The following is a 14292-nucleotide window of genomic DNA, read 5'->3' as shown; positions in this document are numbered from 1 at the left end:
GCAACTTCATCGACTACAGCTCAGCCTTCAACGCCATTATTCCCTCAGTGTTGGACTTGAAGCTCCAAACCCTGGGCTCCTGCACCCGTCCGCTGCAACTGTTGTAATTACACCATTTAACGAGCTGATCTATCTCCCTCCTGTACACTTCCTCATTGCCGTTGGTGATTCTGCCGACAACTGCGCTCTCATCAGCAAACTTGTAGATGGCATTAAAATGGTGCCTGGCCACGCTGTCGTGGCTGTATAATAAATAGAGCATCCTTGGGGTACGCCTGTGTTGATGATCAGTGAGGAGGAGACGCTGTTTCCAATTTGTACGGAGTGTGCTCTCCCAATGAGAAAGTCAAGGATCCAGTTGCACAGTGGGGTACTGAAGCCTAGACTTTGTAGCTTCTTGACCAGCACGGAGGGAATATTGGGATTTGAAGGTCATTTTTAAGTCTTCCTATTTCAGACATTTTCTTTCTCCAAAAGAACATTCCAAAGTGCTCTTTCTAATTTTCTTGATCAGAAAGAGCAACCCTGCTTTGATCCAAGTCACTGCCAGGATTCGTGAGCGTCATCTGCAACAGCGGACGTAATTAGTTCGTTTCAAGATGTGACCCCAACAGGGCAGCACACAGTTTAGGCCCATCTCTCACCAACACCTTTGTGAAGTTGTTTATTTAATACAACACCTTGTTCCAATAAAATTGTTAATGGCACAGAGTACATCAAATATTCAACAACCCATTAGGTCCATAGCTCTGCAAATTATTCTCACACCATTGTTTGAATCTGTTTCCACCGTCCCCACAAGCAAAGAATTTCAAATTAGAACTGGGCTCTGCTCAGGTTTTCTGCCACATATTGTACCCAATATCCTGAAAACATTGCTGGCTGTTGCTCTCAAACATTAAATGACAAGACCATGAAAGTATCATCGTCTATTTGCTGTTTCACCTTAGCGACCTCCACACTGCTCATTATGATACCCATTCTGAATGCAGCTTGATGCTCATCCATATTCATACTCTGAGGGATGGTAAACTTCATACAGCAGACCAACACAACTAGAAGAGCCTCAACTCCAGAGGCCGGTGTTCAATCTCAATCCCCAGTATCATCTGTGCAGATTTTCCACATTTTATTCTGGGAACACCAGTTTCCACATACAACCCAAAGACAAGTAAGTGACTGGTGGAATGCGCATTGGAGCTTGCCAGGTCAGGTGGGTTCCCTGCCTTTAACCTTAACACAAATTTTTCCCCTGTCTCCACAGATGTTGCTCTGTTGGCTCGATATCCATTTTGCCCAATCGAATTGCTTGTTGTTAGTATTGAGAGAACAGTGAAAAGTTTTGGTTTGCATGGTATCCAGGTAAGTCAACCCACCTTCAAGTTTAGCAGATAGTGCAGTAGGGAAACAAAAGTTCAGAGTATAGTGCCATGGCAAGTTAAAGGCTGCAGGGTCTACTTTTACAAAGTCAAAGCACAGGTTATAGATAAATGCAAAACATTGCAAGGGCATCATCTTTAACCAATAAGAGGCCCATTTAAGAGTCTAACAACCACAAGAAAGAATATATTCCTGATTAAGTGTTTCTGGCCCAAAATGCCCACTGTCCATTGCTTTCCACAGATACTGCCTCACCTGCCGAGTTCCTCCAGGAAAGAAACTTTCGTTTTAAGATTTCCTGTTTTGCATCTTGCAACTCACTTCTTTACCTTACCCCAGCTACAACAGTCTAGAACCATCATGTCCCCTTGCTTTCCACCCTTTCATGACCATTCGCTCTCCTCTCCACAACTTAAAATATGCAAATTCAGATGGAGATCTAATGACTCGAGACAGTAACCATTTCTCATCGCTGCAGTTTCTTTCCCGCCACCATCACATTGCTGAACAAACCTCAGTCAACAACGTGACATTTATGTTGCTTTTGCTCCATACCCACTTATCTCTCTGCACTTTGTCTTATTTGTTGGACTATGTATGAAAATATCCAACTGCTCTGCTTGCTAAACAATGCATTTTGCTACACGTGATAATAAACTTGAGCTTGCCTCACTGATGAGCAGTTCCTGAATATGGTTTTGATTTTAAATCTAGATTCTAAGCAGTTGAACTTGTACTGAGAATAAACACAATGCTGGAGAAACTCATTTGGTCACACAGGGTACTTTATATCGCAAAGATAAAGCTACATAACCAACATTTCAGGCTTGAGCCAACCAAATGTTGGTTATGTAGCTTTGTCTTTGCGATACAAAGTGCACTGTGTGACCTGCTAAGTTTCTCCAGCATTGCGTTTTTAACTTCAATCATGGTCTCTGCAGGCTTTCGTGTTTTACTACTGGAAAGTAAAGAACCCACACCAAGCGTAAACATTGTGTACGCAAGGCAGCGTGATTGCAACACTTAGTGTACAGAAACAGACAATTTGTTAACACACATCAACATAATAAATATTGTTGTGGTGATCTGGTTCCTCCATTGTATATAGTTATGGTTGACTACTGTATATATGGAGCTGGCCTGCCCACTGACGACTCATACCCTATGACTCCTCCCCTGTGGTCCTGGGTCATAAAGGTCGTCACCTCTCCCTTCCTATACCTGGATCTGGGCCACCGAGGTTCTTCTGTACATTAAAGCACATCGTTCCCTCAGCCTTGTGGTTTACTGGTAGCACATTATGACAGTGGGTGCCAGAAGCTTTCAGTGAGGAAAGCCAGATTTCATAATTAAGCGCAACAAGGACCACAAAAGTTTGACACTTTGTAAGATTCCAAGCAAGTTCAACAAAGTCCTTTCTTGCATCCACATTACCAGGTATACAATTCCATCCTTAAAGTAGCCCACGAACTTTTTTGACTCGTAGCCTTGTGTTTCTCTGTACTGAACCGGGTTGCCATTGAGGCTATCATCCAGCTGGACACTAAAAATGGAGACAGCTCCAGATTCGTCAATAGAGCATTCCTTTCCTGGAAAGAAAATATTTATTAAAGACCATCCACACACAAAAAACGACGAGGAATTGTACTGTCTGAAAACATGAATGTCGACATACCCAGCCACATGTGGATAGCATATGAAAAATCAGGAGTTGTATTAAGGACAATGTAGACATCACCATTGTAAAAATTTCCATACAGTTTTTCAGGAACTGGTGAAGGATTCATTTTCTCTATTCTCCATATGGTAAGGCCGGGCTTTTTGCCAGCATTTTCAAATGCTGTGTGATATGCCATTATCTATAGATGAGAAGTCAGACAATGAGAAACTGGAGACAAATTAAAACAATGAGCAGCATTAACAAATATAACACTGAGCTGTAGAGATTCCCTCTTTGTGGCATGCCCCTGAGAATTGTTTCAAAGCAACTAAAAAAAAATTAAAAGAAAAAAAATCAGTCATTTAACAGGATTTGCTTCCCAAACTCTCAAACTGTAGGTTGGGAGCATCCTGATGAATTTCAATTGCTCATTTACAAAAAGCAACTCACCCACAAGAATCAAATCTTGTGGGCAAATTTTAGGGGGTTGGCTATTACACACATATTAGTTTTGACCGCGATACCTGCGTTGCTTGGGAGCTCGGATGGGTGGCCGGGCAGCTAGAACTGGGTGGTAAGTCCATGCTCAGAGCATCAGGACCTGGAATGGATGGGTGGGCTGGAGCAGGTGGTAAATCCGCAGTCAGACCATTGGGAGTTTGGATGGACGTGTGGGGTCTAGGTGAGGGCCTGCAGTCAGAGCGTCGGGAGCTCAGATGGGCAGGCGGGGCCAAAAATAGTGTGGGGTGGGAGGTTGACTTTTACCTGCATTAGGGTTGAGCATATATGGAAAATACCCGATTTTTGGGCCAAAAATATGGGGGTCGACTTTTACATGGTATTGACAATTACACAAATATAAAGGACTTGATGCAACAAATCTGAAATTAGAACCTTTCCCAAAATCCATATTCTTGACTGCAGGTCTAGGGGTTCACGAACAATAATAAACAAGGACCACCAATCTGTTAAACATAGCTCAAAAAAAAATCCTGTTTGACAGTTAGACAGTCTAATTTCCCAAATAAATGCCACACCCAACACTCCAAATTTTACAGTTTAGTTCAATGCTTACAGGAAATGCTTTAACGTTTGAAGGCTTCATAAGCAGGACACACAAAAAAAATCAATATATATTTGACACTAATTCTGAAAGGATCATTAACGGTTTCCTGTATCATTACCCCATCACACCTCTAAAGTTGTCTATACACAGCAAGAGAAAAAAGGTAGCTTCTGAATATCAGAAACCTGTAGACCCCAATTTGTACTTTATTCTAAGGAAGACGTGCAAATCTTGAAGAAATCCAGTGGTAATTGTGGCACTTCATTGAAAAGCTCCATAACACTGCGGCACTAAACAACATCAATAAATCTATTTGTGCACTTTTGTCATTTGGAAATGGAAGGAAAATTACTGGCTTGTATTTGACCTATAAAATTCTCTCCTCCCCCCCTCCCCTGCCCCCCGCCCCCCCCCCCCCCACAACTATACATCTTAGCTAGAAATAAATTAATTCAGCTTATTATAGAGAACTAGGAAATATCCACAGCATCAGTCACTGTTACTAAAAAGCAATCTCCATCAATTTAGAGAGAACAGTATTTGGCATGGCGATTAGTGCAATGCTGGCGATCAGGACCGGGGCTTGAAACCCACACTGTCTGCAAGGAGTTTGAACCTTCTCTGGGGTTCTAAACCCACGCTGTCTGTAAGGAGTTTGTATGTTCTCCCTGTGTCTGCATGGATTTTCCCTGGGGTTTCTTGAAATGCACTGAGGGTGTAGATTAATTGGGTAGCAAGGACTTATGGGCCGAAATGGCCTGTTACCGTGATACAAATGCAAATTTCTATTTATTTATTTAATTTTTAACCAGGGCTATTACATAAAAACAAAGAAAAATGTCTCAACAAGTCATTCAACATCTTGTGCGAAGAGAAACAATTGATGTTTGACCCCCTGGTCCGTTGGCATTCCAGACAGTTTCACTGCAACTATGCATAGCTTCCTAGCTGGGTCTGCAATGTTTTCCTCGTAGCACATTTTGGCTTTAGTGTAGGTATTCGGTGTGTATTCACCACAACATTCCCCCCTCCCCCAGTGATTTAGGATGTGATCTACAGAAGGCTTGCTTTTACAAGAACTTAGTGTGAGCTTTCCAAAAGGCTGCAAATCACAAAGGATGCATTTAGGACATTAGACAACAAGGCCTTACAATAATATTTCCTCTTTGGAATCAAGGTATCCTTTTAAAAAGGAAGCATAAAAAGGTCACAATAAGGGGAATCAAAATAGAAACTAAACCATCATATATCAAAGTTTTGAACAAAATATAAACAGATTGATGTTTAATAAAAACAAATTTGTATCTAAAACATTTGAGTGCCCAAACACAGGAAGAAATATCATTTAATAACATCAATTCATGAAGAAGTTGTCAGAAATTAAGGTTACAATTAAAACTATTGTAAAATTTAAGATAATAAAAATAATATTGATAAAAACAATTACATTGTACACATGTACCAAAATTCTTACTTGCTGTAGCCAAACAGGTACTTCTGTAAAATAATTGAACTATTATATATTAACACAGAGCACAAAGAGATAATAAATAGAAACTATATAGAGAACAAATATTCAGTTACAGTCAGTCTAAAGAAAAAATAGTACTTCAAATAGTGCAGACAGAGTGGTTCCAGAGTAGTTTATGATGAGATAAGTAGCATGGGTTCAAGAGCCTGATAGCCATTCGATAAAAAACTATCCTTGAATCTGGAGACGCTAGACTTCAGGTTTCTACGCCCTTTTCTCCAAATGAAGAAGCAAGGAAACGTTGCGGCCAGGGTGATGGGGTCCTTTAGGATGTTAACTGCTTTCTCGCAGCAGCCCCTCACCTGGACATCTTCAATGGATGGGTGGTCGTGGCCCTTGAACCCAATACAGCAGCCATGATTTGAATGGTGAAGCAGACTCAATAGGCTGATTGGCCTAAATCTACTCTCAAGCCTTAAGATGGACTTGGCTACTTTCTGCAGTATTTGGAATTCCTGGGCACTCAAATAACCAAAGCAGGCCATGAGCCAGTCTACTTTCTGCAGTCCATCTGCAGAAGTCAGCGTTGTTTGTTACCTGGTGGAGGCTGCCAGGGCTGCAAATATTTATGCTGCAAGAGCACCAGAGAATATGGGTGGTTGAATTGTGCAGGGCATTGCATTGTTAATGACCTGACCTTCAAAGAACATCCAGATGGATCCATCTACTTAGCTCAGCTCTGATATCACCCAGCAACATGCAAACATCTCCGAATGCCTGCAATAAATGCAAGGAGACTCCTGAACCTGAAAAAGGTGGACAATTCCATTCTGCTGCTAATTTTCTCCAGTCATGTGGTTGCCTATTTTCAGCAGAATGGGTCAAGTTTCCGGTTCTTCCCCCCCCCCCCCACTTTCTATGTCGCTTGTTGGTAGAATTAACGTCATCAAAATGAATGTTCTGCCTAAATTTTTTATATTTATTCCAGGCAATTCCGATTTTTATACCAAATAAATTTCTTTTGACTCAGTTGAATCTATTATCTCTTCATATGTTTGGAAGAAGAGTCCGAGGTTGAATAGATCTTATTTACAAAAATAGATGTGGCTTTGCTTTGCCCAACTCAAGACGTTATTATTGGGCTATTAACATTAAATATATTATTTTCTGGATTCATTACATAGATAAATCAGATTGCCCAGAATGAACATCCATGGAGCTGAAAGGTTTTAACAAATTTGCTCTGGTTAAATGTGGTAAACCACAGTAATACTGTGATTGGCTACTGCTGGCTGGACAGAGATCAATCCTACCTACAACCTCTTACATGCTCCCCATTCATTCTGCCAGGATCAGTCGCTGCTACTCCAGTATATAGTCAAATAAAAGCTGATCAGTTTCACAACCTCAGTCTTTTGTGGTAAGTGATGGTGAATTAATTTTATTGACTATAATTTTTCAAGAAAGATGGAGCAATACCTGAATAAACTCAACATAGACCCTTGATCATCTGATGCTCTGGACACATTCAAACTCTCGGGCTACACTGCTATGAGGACTTCCTGACTGCAACCACTAACATTGTTAACACAGACTAGAACAGACAAACTCCTCATGCACTGTACCCCTGGCCTTCCCAATGATCCACGATGCAGAATCATAGACAGAGATCACAAATATCCTGAAGGGCCAGTAACACAAGGCACCTCCTGGACACCCAGAGGTAGCAACCCAGTGAGTTGAGTATCTATGGGCCCTCCTGGTCCTTTGCAGGGCGTGCAATTGCAAAGCCATGTCAGCCACCCAGAACACAGAGGACCTCATCCTGGCTAGCATCCACTCCAGATACACAAGGAAGAGATTCCTGGAGCAGAAGGTACTTGACCTGAAAGGGGTGGTGGAATTAAGAGAGACACTAGAGGTGGCCCTCCAAAACTCTAGACGACTACTTGGCCACCTTGTGGCTGCCATCTTGGGTTCGGGGATCATCCCACGCTGTGAGCGACAGGTCACAGGCATCATTGCATTCCTCTAGTAACCTGACCTCAGCAGACGATTGCCCCAAATGCTATTTCTGCGGGTAGGGCAAGCACTCAAGGAAAGGTTGCCCTGCCAATGAAGTAGTATGCTCTAGGTGCAGGAAAACAGGACATTATACAAAGGTTTGCCAGTCTAAACTAGCAGCGGTGCACGCGGACAGTTACCACCCCAGATAGTGTGATCAGCACCATCTTCTCTGCAGACCAGCGACACCATGTGCGAGCCAAGGGGGCCGCCACCTTGTACTGCATGGTTAGCGCCATCTTATCGGGCCTGCAGCACCTCAGGGAAACAGCAAAGGTGGCCATCTTGGGACCAAGCAAATGAGCATCTCAGGCCCTCCTCAGATTCTGACCGTAGATTGACAATAGCCCCAATCACCCTAGACCAAGGCAGACCACATGAACTCACCAGATCCATGATGGACATCCAGGTAAATGGGAGCATAATGAACTGTTTATTTGATAGCGGGAGTACCGAAAGTTTAATTCACCCCACTACTTCTAAGTGCCTATCCCTTGAAGTACGGCCAGTCAGCCACAAGATCTCACTCACATCCAAATCCCATATGGCAGACATCCATGAGTCCTGCATAGTGACTTTGACCATTAAAGGCAGTCTACAAACACTTCAGTCTCCTTGTCATGCCACAGCTCTGCAACCCCTTGCTTTTGGGGCTGGACTTCCAGTGCCAATTTAAGAGGATTTACATTGGAGTTTGATAGGCCCCATTCCCCTCCCACTCATCATCTACAATGAACAGCCCTCTGCACATGACCTGTGGGCTCTTGACCCTCAGGGACACCCTCCACTGCTGTTCATGAACATCACTCCCAACTGCAAGCCGGTGGCCACCAGGAGCAGGTGATACTGCACCACAGACAAAGCGTTTATCAAGTCGTGAGTTCAGCGGTCGTTGGGCGAGGGCATCAAGGCCAGCAATAGCCCCTAGAGGGCAAAGTTGCCACAGTGAAAAAATGGGGAAAAATGAACAGAATGGTCATAGATTATAGCCAGACCATCAACACGTAGCCCCATCCCCACATATCCGATATGGTTAATCAGATCGTGGAAAATACCCGACATTGCACAATCGTATCAGCCTACCACCAGCTCCCGATCCACCCAGAGGACTGCCAGAATACCACATTCAAGGTCAATGATTTCCCCTACCACTTCTTCCAGGAGCCCTTCGGTATTCACCAACAGGGCTTCCATTTGGGTGATCGACCACATGGTGGACCACAAGAAACTGCAGGCCACTTTTCCATGCCTTGACAATGTTCCTCTGAATATTCCTCTGGGCCGCGAGGCTCCTGAATGGAGAAGTGTATGTCCGGACAACCCGACTAGCCATTCTTGGTTGCATGATCAAAATGGAATAATTGGCCCCGACCCTGATAGCATGCACCCTCGACTGAAGCTTCCTCTCCCTCACACCCCAAGAGCCTTGGAGATGCCTGGGTTTCTTCTCGTACTACGATCAATGGGTCCCCAACTATGCAGACAAGGCTCACCTCTTGGTCAAAGCCACCTCTTTTCCCCTGGCAGCAGTGCCAATGCATGCCATTCCAGGAGGAGTGTGATGTGCCCCAACTTCACCCTGGCTGCCACACTCAACCAAGCCCTAAAAGCCACCCCTCCTTAGCGGAAAATGAGGCCCAAGCCATCGTGGAGGCACATCTCATGGGCAAACAATTCACCCTCCTCATGGACCTTCATGTTCAACAACAAGCAGAGGGGCAAAATCAAGAATGATTAAAATCCTCAGGTGGAGAATGGAACTGTCCACCTACAATTATGACATCCCAAACCAGCCTGGCAAACTTAATGAACCATCAGACACCCTATCCCAAGGGACGTGCCACTGTCCAAATGGATAGATTGCAGACCCCTCACAACAATCTCTGCCATCCCAGAGTGGCTAGGTTCTTCCAATTCATTAAAGACCGGAACATACTGTACTCCATTGAGGAAGTCAGGACAATGACTAGAAACTGCCATATTTGCACAGAATGCAAACCACACTGCCACTTCCCAGAGAAGGTGCACCTGATCAAAGGTACTCACCCCTTCGAGCACCTGAGCTTCAACTTCAAGGGGCCTCTCCCTTCCTTGAATCGGAATGTGTACTTCCTCACCATCAGTGACAAATTCTCACGTCTCCCTTTCACCATCCTGTGGCTGGCATTTATCCAAAGAAGTGGGTCAAGTTTCAGGATTAAATGTGAAGAGACTATTGCAGTTTTATTGCTCTGCTCCTAACTCTTCAGTAAAGACGACATGTGGTAGAATGGAGTAACATCATTTTATTTTTGAAGCCCGCAGCTTACTGTAGATGTGGCCACTGCATAGTCGAACACATTCCAATCCAATAAATCACCTAATTTTATAGCGTTAAACAAGAAATTCTGTGACTGTAGTTTAATACAAAAAAGTTCTGGAGAAACACACCAGATGACGCAGTGGGCAAAGGTATATAACCAACTTAACAGGCCTGAGCCCCTCATCAAGGTGTGAGCAAGAAGTAGGCAGGTGCTTGAATCAAAAAGTGGGGGAAGGGAAGAAGAGATGTAAGGGGAGCACAGGCCAACACACAAGAGGCCATGGGAGAATTATGAATGGGAGGGCAGAAGAGAAAGTAAAACGAGAAGTGATGAGGTGGGCACAGCTTTCTAAATGGAGTGGAAAAGGAGGCGGGGGATGGGGAGGAACAACAGAAAATGAAGGTGGATGTTAATGCCATCTGGTTGGGGAATATTAGGTGTCCAATTTACTTGTAGCCTCAGCCTGACAGTGCATGAGGCCACGGACCATCATGGGAGCGGGGGGGATGAGTGGGGCACTGAACTAGCAGTTATTGCAGTGAACAGAGCGAAGGTGCTCAACTAAATAATTTCCCAGTTTGCGTCCAGTCTCTCCAATGTACGGCAAGGCTTGCACAATTGCACATTTCAACCCCCCCCATTTCCAACCTTCATTCCTTTCTGTGCTTGCATCATGAACTCTCTTTAGGCCCTTTCAGGTGGACCCTCCACCTTGAGGCCAGCAACAGGATCGGATTTAAAACTGTGAACACACCTTTCAGATGGCAGCCCTCAAAGGCTGCTGCAGCATTACCTGGTCCACCTGAAAGGACCTATTCATAGTCAAAGGTGTGAGGCCGGGCGAATGGTGCCACAGCATCACCTGTCATAAATATGTGGCAGAGGGTAGTGGTGGTCTTCCCTACCCATAATCCCCTATGCAGGTGGAACCGCTCTGTGTTTCCCACAACTGTTCTGCCACATTTTAAACCGCAGAGAATGGCCCAGTACAGAAGCGGCCAGCCGGGCTGTCACACCCTCATCCGCCGCCCCCCGCTGGCCACCCCTGCCCAGCTGTCAGGCAGTGGAGAGTTGGGTTGCCAGCTAATGGAGCCATCAGCTTACAGGGGCTGCACATCCAGGTGTGTCGGCAGAGTGATGGGCTCTGCCGATTATCCCTCCCAGAGGGTTGGCGTCGGTGCCGCTTCGGCCGTGTAGCCACAGGGGTGGGGGTGGGAGAAGATTATGCAGCTTTACAAGGGGGTATTCAGGCCACCTGAAAGGGCCCCATAAGCTTCAAAATCCTCTGATGAATGCAGGTATTGAAAAGCTGACACACTGGAGCAAGCAGCGGGAGGGAGAGTGACCCTTCTCTGTCCAGCAACTGCTGCTGCGGTTAACGGCTTTCGTTCTTCATCCTGCAGGCCGTTCTTTTGAGTTGTTCAATTCCCAGATTCTATGATTTGGCTGCACCCACTCCCTCTATTGGTTCCCCCCTCCCACCCCCCCCCCCACTGATTTGGCTGCACCCACTCCCTCTATTGGTTTCCCCCCCCCCCACTGATTTGGCTGCACCCACTCCCTCTATTGGTTTCCCCCCCCCCCACTGATTTGGCTGCACCCACTCCCTCTATTGGTTCCCCCCTCCCACCCCCCCCCCACTGATTTGGCTGCACCCACTCCCTCTATTGGTTTCCCCCCCCCCCCACTGATTTGGCTGCACCCACTCCCTCTATTGGTTCCCCCCTCCCACCCCCCCCCCACTGATTTGGCTGCACCCACTCCCTCTATTGGTTTCCCCCCCCCCCCCCCACTGATTTGGCTGCACCCACTCCCTCTATTGGTTTCCCCCCCCCACTGATTTGGCTGCACCCACTCCCTCTATTGGTCCCCCCCCCCCCCACTGATTTGGCTGCACCCACTCCCTCTATTGGTTCCCACCCCCCACTGATTTGGCTGCACCCACTCCCTCTATTGGTTCCCCCCCCCCCCCACTGATTTGGCTGCACCCACTCCCTCTATTGTTTCTCCCCACCCCCCCTTCCGGCACCCCTGGCTTCTCTGGCAGTAGAAAGGCGACCGATTAAACGCAAGCAGGAAGTTCAACCTGTTACAGTATGTAGCAAGTTGCGGATACAGGCCCTTCTTGCCTAGGGCGACATCCACACTTGCCCAGAGCCCTCTGATCCCATCCTCACCCTGTCTCCCGTGAGTTAGTTACATCCTGCAGAGGTTAGTGAGTCTCAGCCTTTATTTCCACTCACATACCACCTTAAAGTAATCCCTGACTAACAAAGAGCCCGTGGGCGGGGCACTTCTAAAAATCACAAGGAAGTTCTGGCCGCCGCTTTGTGAAAGGAAGGGGGTGATTTCCCCCCCCTCCTCCTCCTCCCCCCCTCCCCCCCCTCCTCCTCCCCCCCTCCCCCCCCCTCCTCCTCCTCCCCCCCTCCTCCTCCTCCCCCCCTCCTCCTCCTCCCCCCCTCCTCCTCCTCCCCCCCTCCTCCTCCTCCCCCCCTCCTCCTCCTCCCCCCTCCTCCTCCTCCCCCCTCCTCCTCCTCCCCCCTCCTCCTCCCCCCCCCTCCTCCCCCCCCCTCCTCCTCCTCCTCCCCCTCCTCCCCCCCTCCTCCTCCTCCTCCCCTCCTCCCCCCCTCCTCCTCCTCCTCCTCCCCTCCTCCCCTCCTCCTCCTCCTCCCCTCCTCCTCCTCCTCCCCTCCTCCTCCTCCTCCTCCTCCCCTCCTCCTCCTCCTCCCCTCCTCCTCCTCCTCCCCTCCTCCTCCTCCTCCCCTCCTCCTCCTCCTCCCCTCCTCCTCCTCCTCCCCTCCTCCTCCTCCTCCCCTCCTCCTCCCCCCTCCTCCTCCTCCTCCTCCTCCCCCCCACCAGCACTTAAGAATGGCTGCACTGCTCCTGCTGAGAGCCAGCACGGCGTCAACGGCCCGAACGGCTCTCGCTGAGCCACGCCCCACGTCCCGGAGAGGGGACAGCCCGTATGGAACTTCGCACGCAACACACCCGCTCCTTGTCAACCAATTCATCTCCAACAAGAGCGAGTCCTGTTTGTCCTCCTATCTTTTCCCCAACTTTGGCGGCTCAAAGTTCCCAACGTTAATCTTGGATTGCGGAGTTGCCCCAGAACTTCGGCGCGTTCAACTCGAACGCCCCTGTCCCGCAGCTCCAAATCTTTCCAAAACACTCCCTTCAAAGTAGAGGAAGCGGCCGTCTCCCCTGTGCGACCGAAGGAACCTTTGGCGTGGCCACTTCTAGCGGATGAGCCGAAGGACCGCGTTGAAAGCTCTGCGAATGGAGAGAAGGGGGGGCAGGAACCGCGGCAACAACGGGGACGTTCTCCGCGGCCGAAATGCAGAGTCAATCCGTTCACGGTGGGGGCTGCAGCTCGCAGTCGGGGGGGGGGGGGTGAAGCAGACAAAGCCCCACCCCCGAGTGGTGCAAAGTACAATACAAGGGGGGGGGGGGGGGGGAGGGAGACCCTCGGACTGAAAATGCAGAACTTACTAAGAAAGCAGGCGAGAGCTGGATCCCGCAGCGCCGATGTTAAACTCTGGACACAGAACAGGGCTCGTCTCTCCCTCCCTCTTTTATTCGAGAAGGGAGTGGGGGGGGCAGCGCTGCAAAACCCCATAGCCAATCATCATCTTTTTATGCTAATAGCTCCAGTTGTTCTTGTGTCTCCACCACCGTTCAAATGGTGAAAATAAAAGATACTCTACAATCATTAAAAGGTTCTGATCTATTTGGCTTTTTAATTAAACTGTAACCAACGACCATTTGAAAAAGCTAAATTGCAAGAGGTGTTTGGTCTTGGCTCAGGTATGGGTCAACCCCCAGCCGAGAGATCCGCACTTCAAGCTGGGGTGCTGCAGACACTGAGAAGCCAGATCGCCATGCAAACTGCAGGACAGTTCCCTCAGCAGGCTGTCCAGTCATCTAGGGGAATGCCTCCTCCTGTGCTCAGAAACATCTGCTCTTATCTTGAAGAAGGGTCCAGGCCCCAAATGATGGTAATATAGCTTTTACCTCTTGTGGATGCTGTGTCTTGATCATTTTATCATCAAAAACAAAGTTTTTCACTGTCTCTCAGTGCATGTGAGAAGAATAAGCTTTTCAACAATAAACAAATTTAAGGGAAAGTTGCCAATGGACACATTCCGGGCTGCAAGAACACGAGCTGCTAGACACACTGAGGCTAAGTCCAGCCAGCGTAAAGGCTTTGTGGGGAAGGAATGCAGTCGAAGGCCCTTCTGCCACTAGGTACTGATGGGCTGGGTCTGACGCAGAAGCTTGTGGTGCCCCAGGGATGTCACAGGATTAGTAATGATGCTCTGTACGCTATGAATCTGTAGAACCGAGCACA

General features: G+C 47.4%; 1 protein-coding gene across 1 annotated transcript in view; it reads right to left on the bottom strand.

The window, feature by feature from the left end:
* The window catches only part of LOC138764027 (scinderin-like), a 52888-nt gene extending 39365 nt beyond the window's left edge, over positions 1 to 13523 (bottom strand). Inside the window, exons 1-3 of the mRNA XM_069939272.1 lie at positions 13434 to 13523; positions 3056 to 3239; positions 2815 to 2969 (exon numbers count right to left, since the gene is read on the bottom strand). Coding sequence (XP_069795373.1) covers positions 2815 to 2969; positions 3056 to 3236 — 336 coding nt within the window. The 5' untranslated portion in view covers positions 3237 to 3239; positions 13434 to 13523. The remainder of the gene's footprint in view (positions 1 to 2814; positions 2970 to 3055; positions 3240 to 13433) is intronic.
* Positions 13524 to 14292: the final 769 nt, after the last annotated feature.

The sequence above is a fragment of the Narcine bancroftii genome, chromosome 5, assembly GCF_036971445.1.
Source record: "Narcine bancroftii isolate sNarBan1 chromosome 5, sNarBan1.hap1, whole genome shotgun sequence".
In the NCBI taxonomy this organism is placed as follows: domain Eukaryota; kingdom Metazoa; phylum Chordata; class Chondrichthyes; order Torpediniformes; family Narcinidae; genus Narcine; species Narcine bancroftii.
This window is presented reverse-complemented; position numbering and strand designations above follow the sequence as displayed.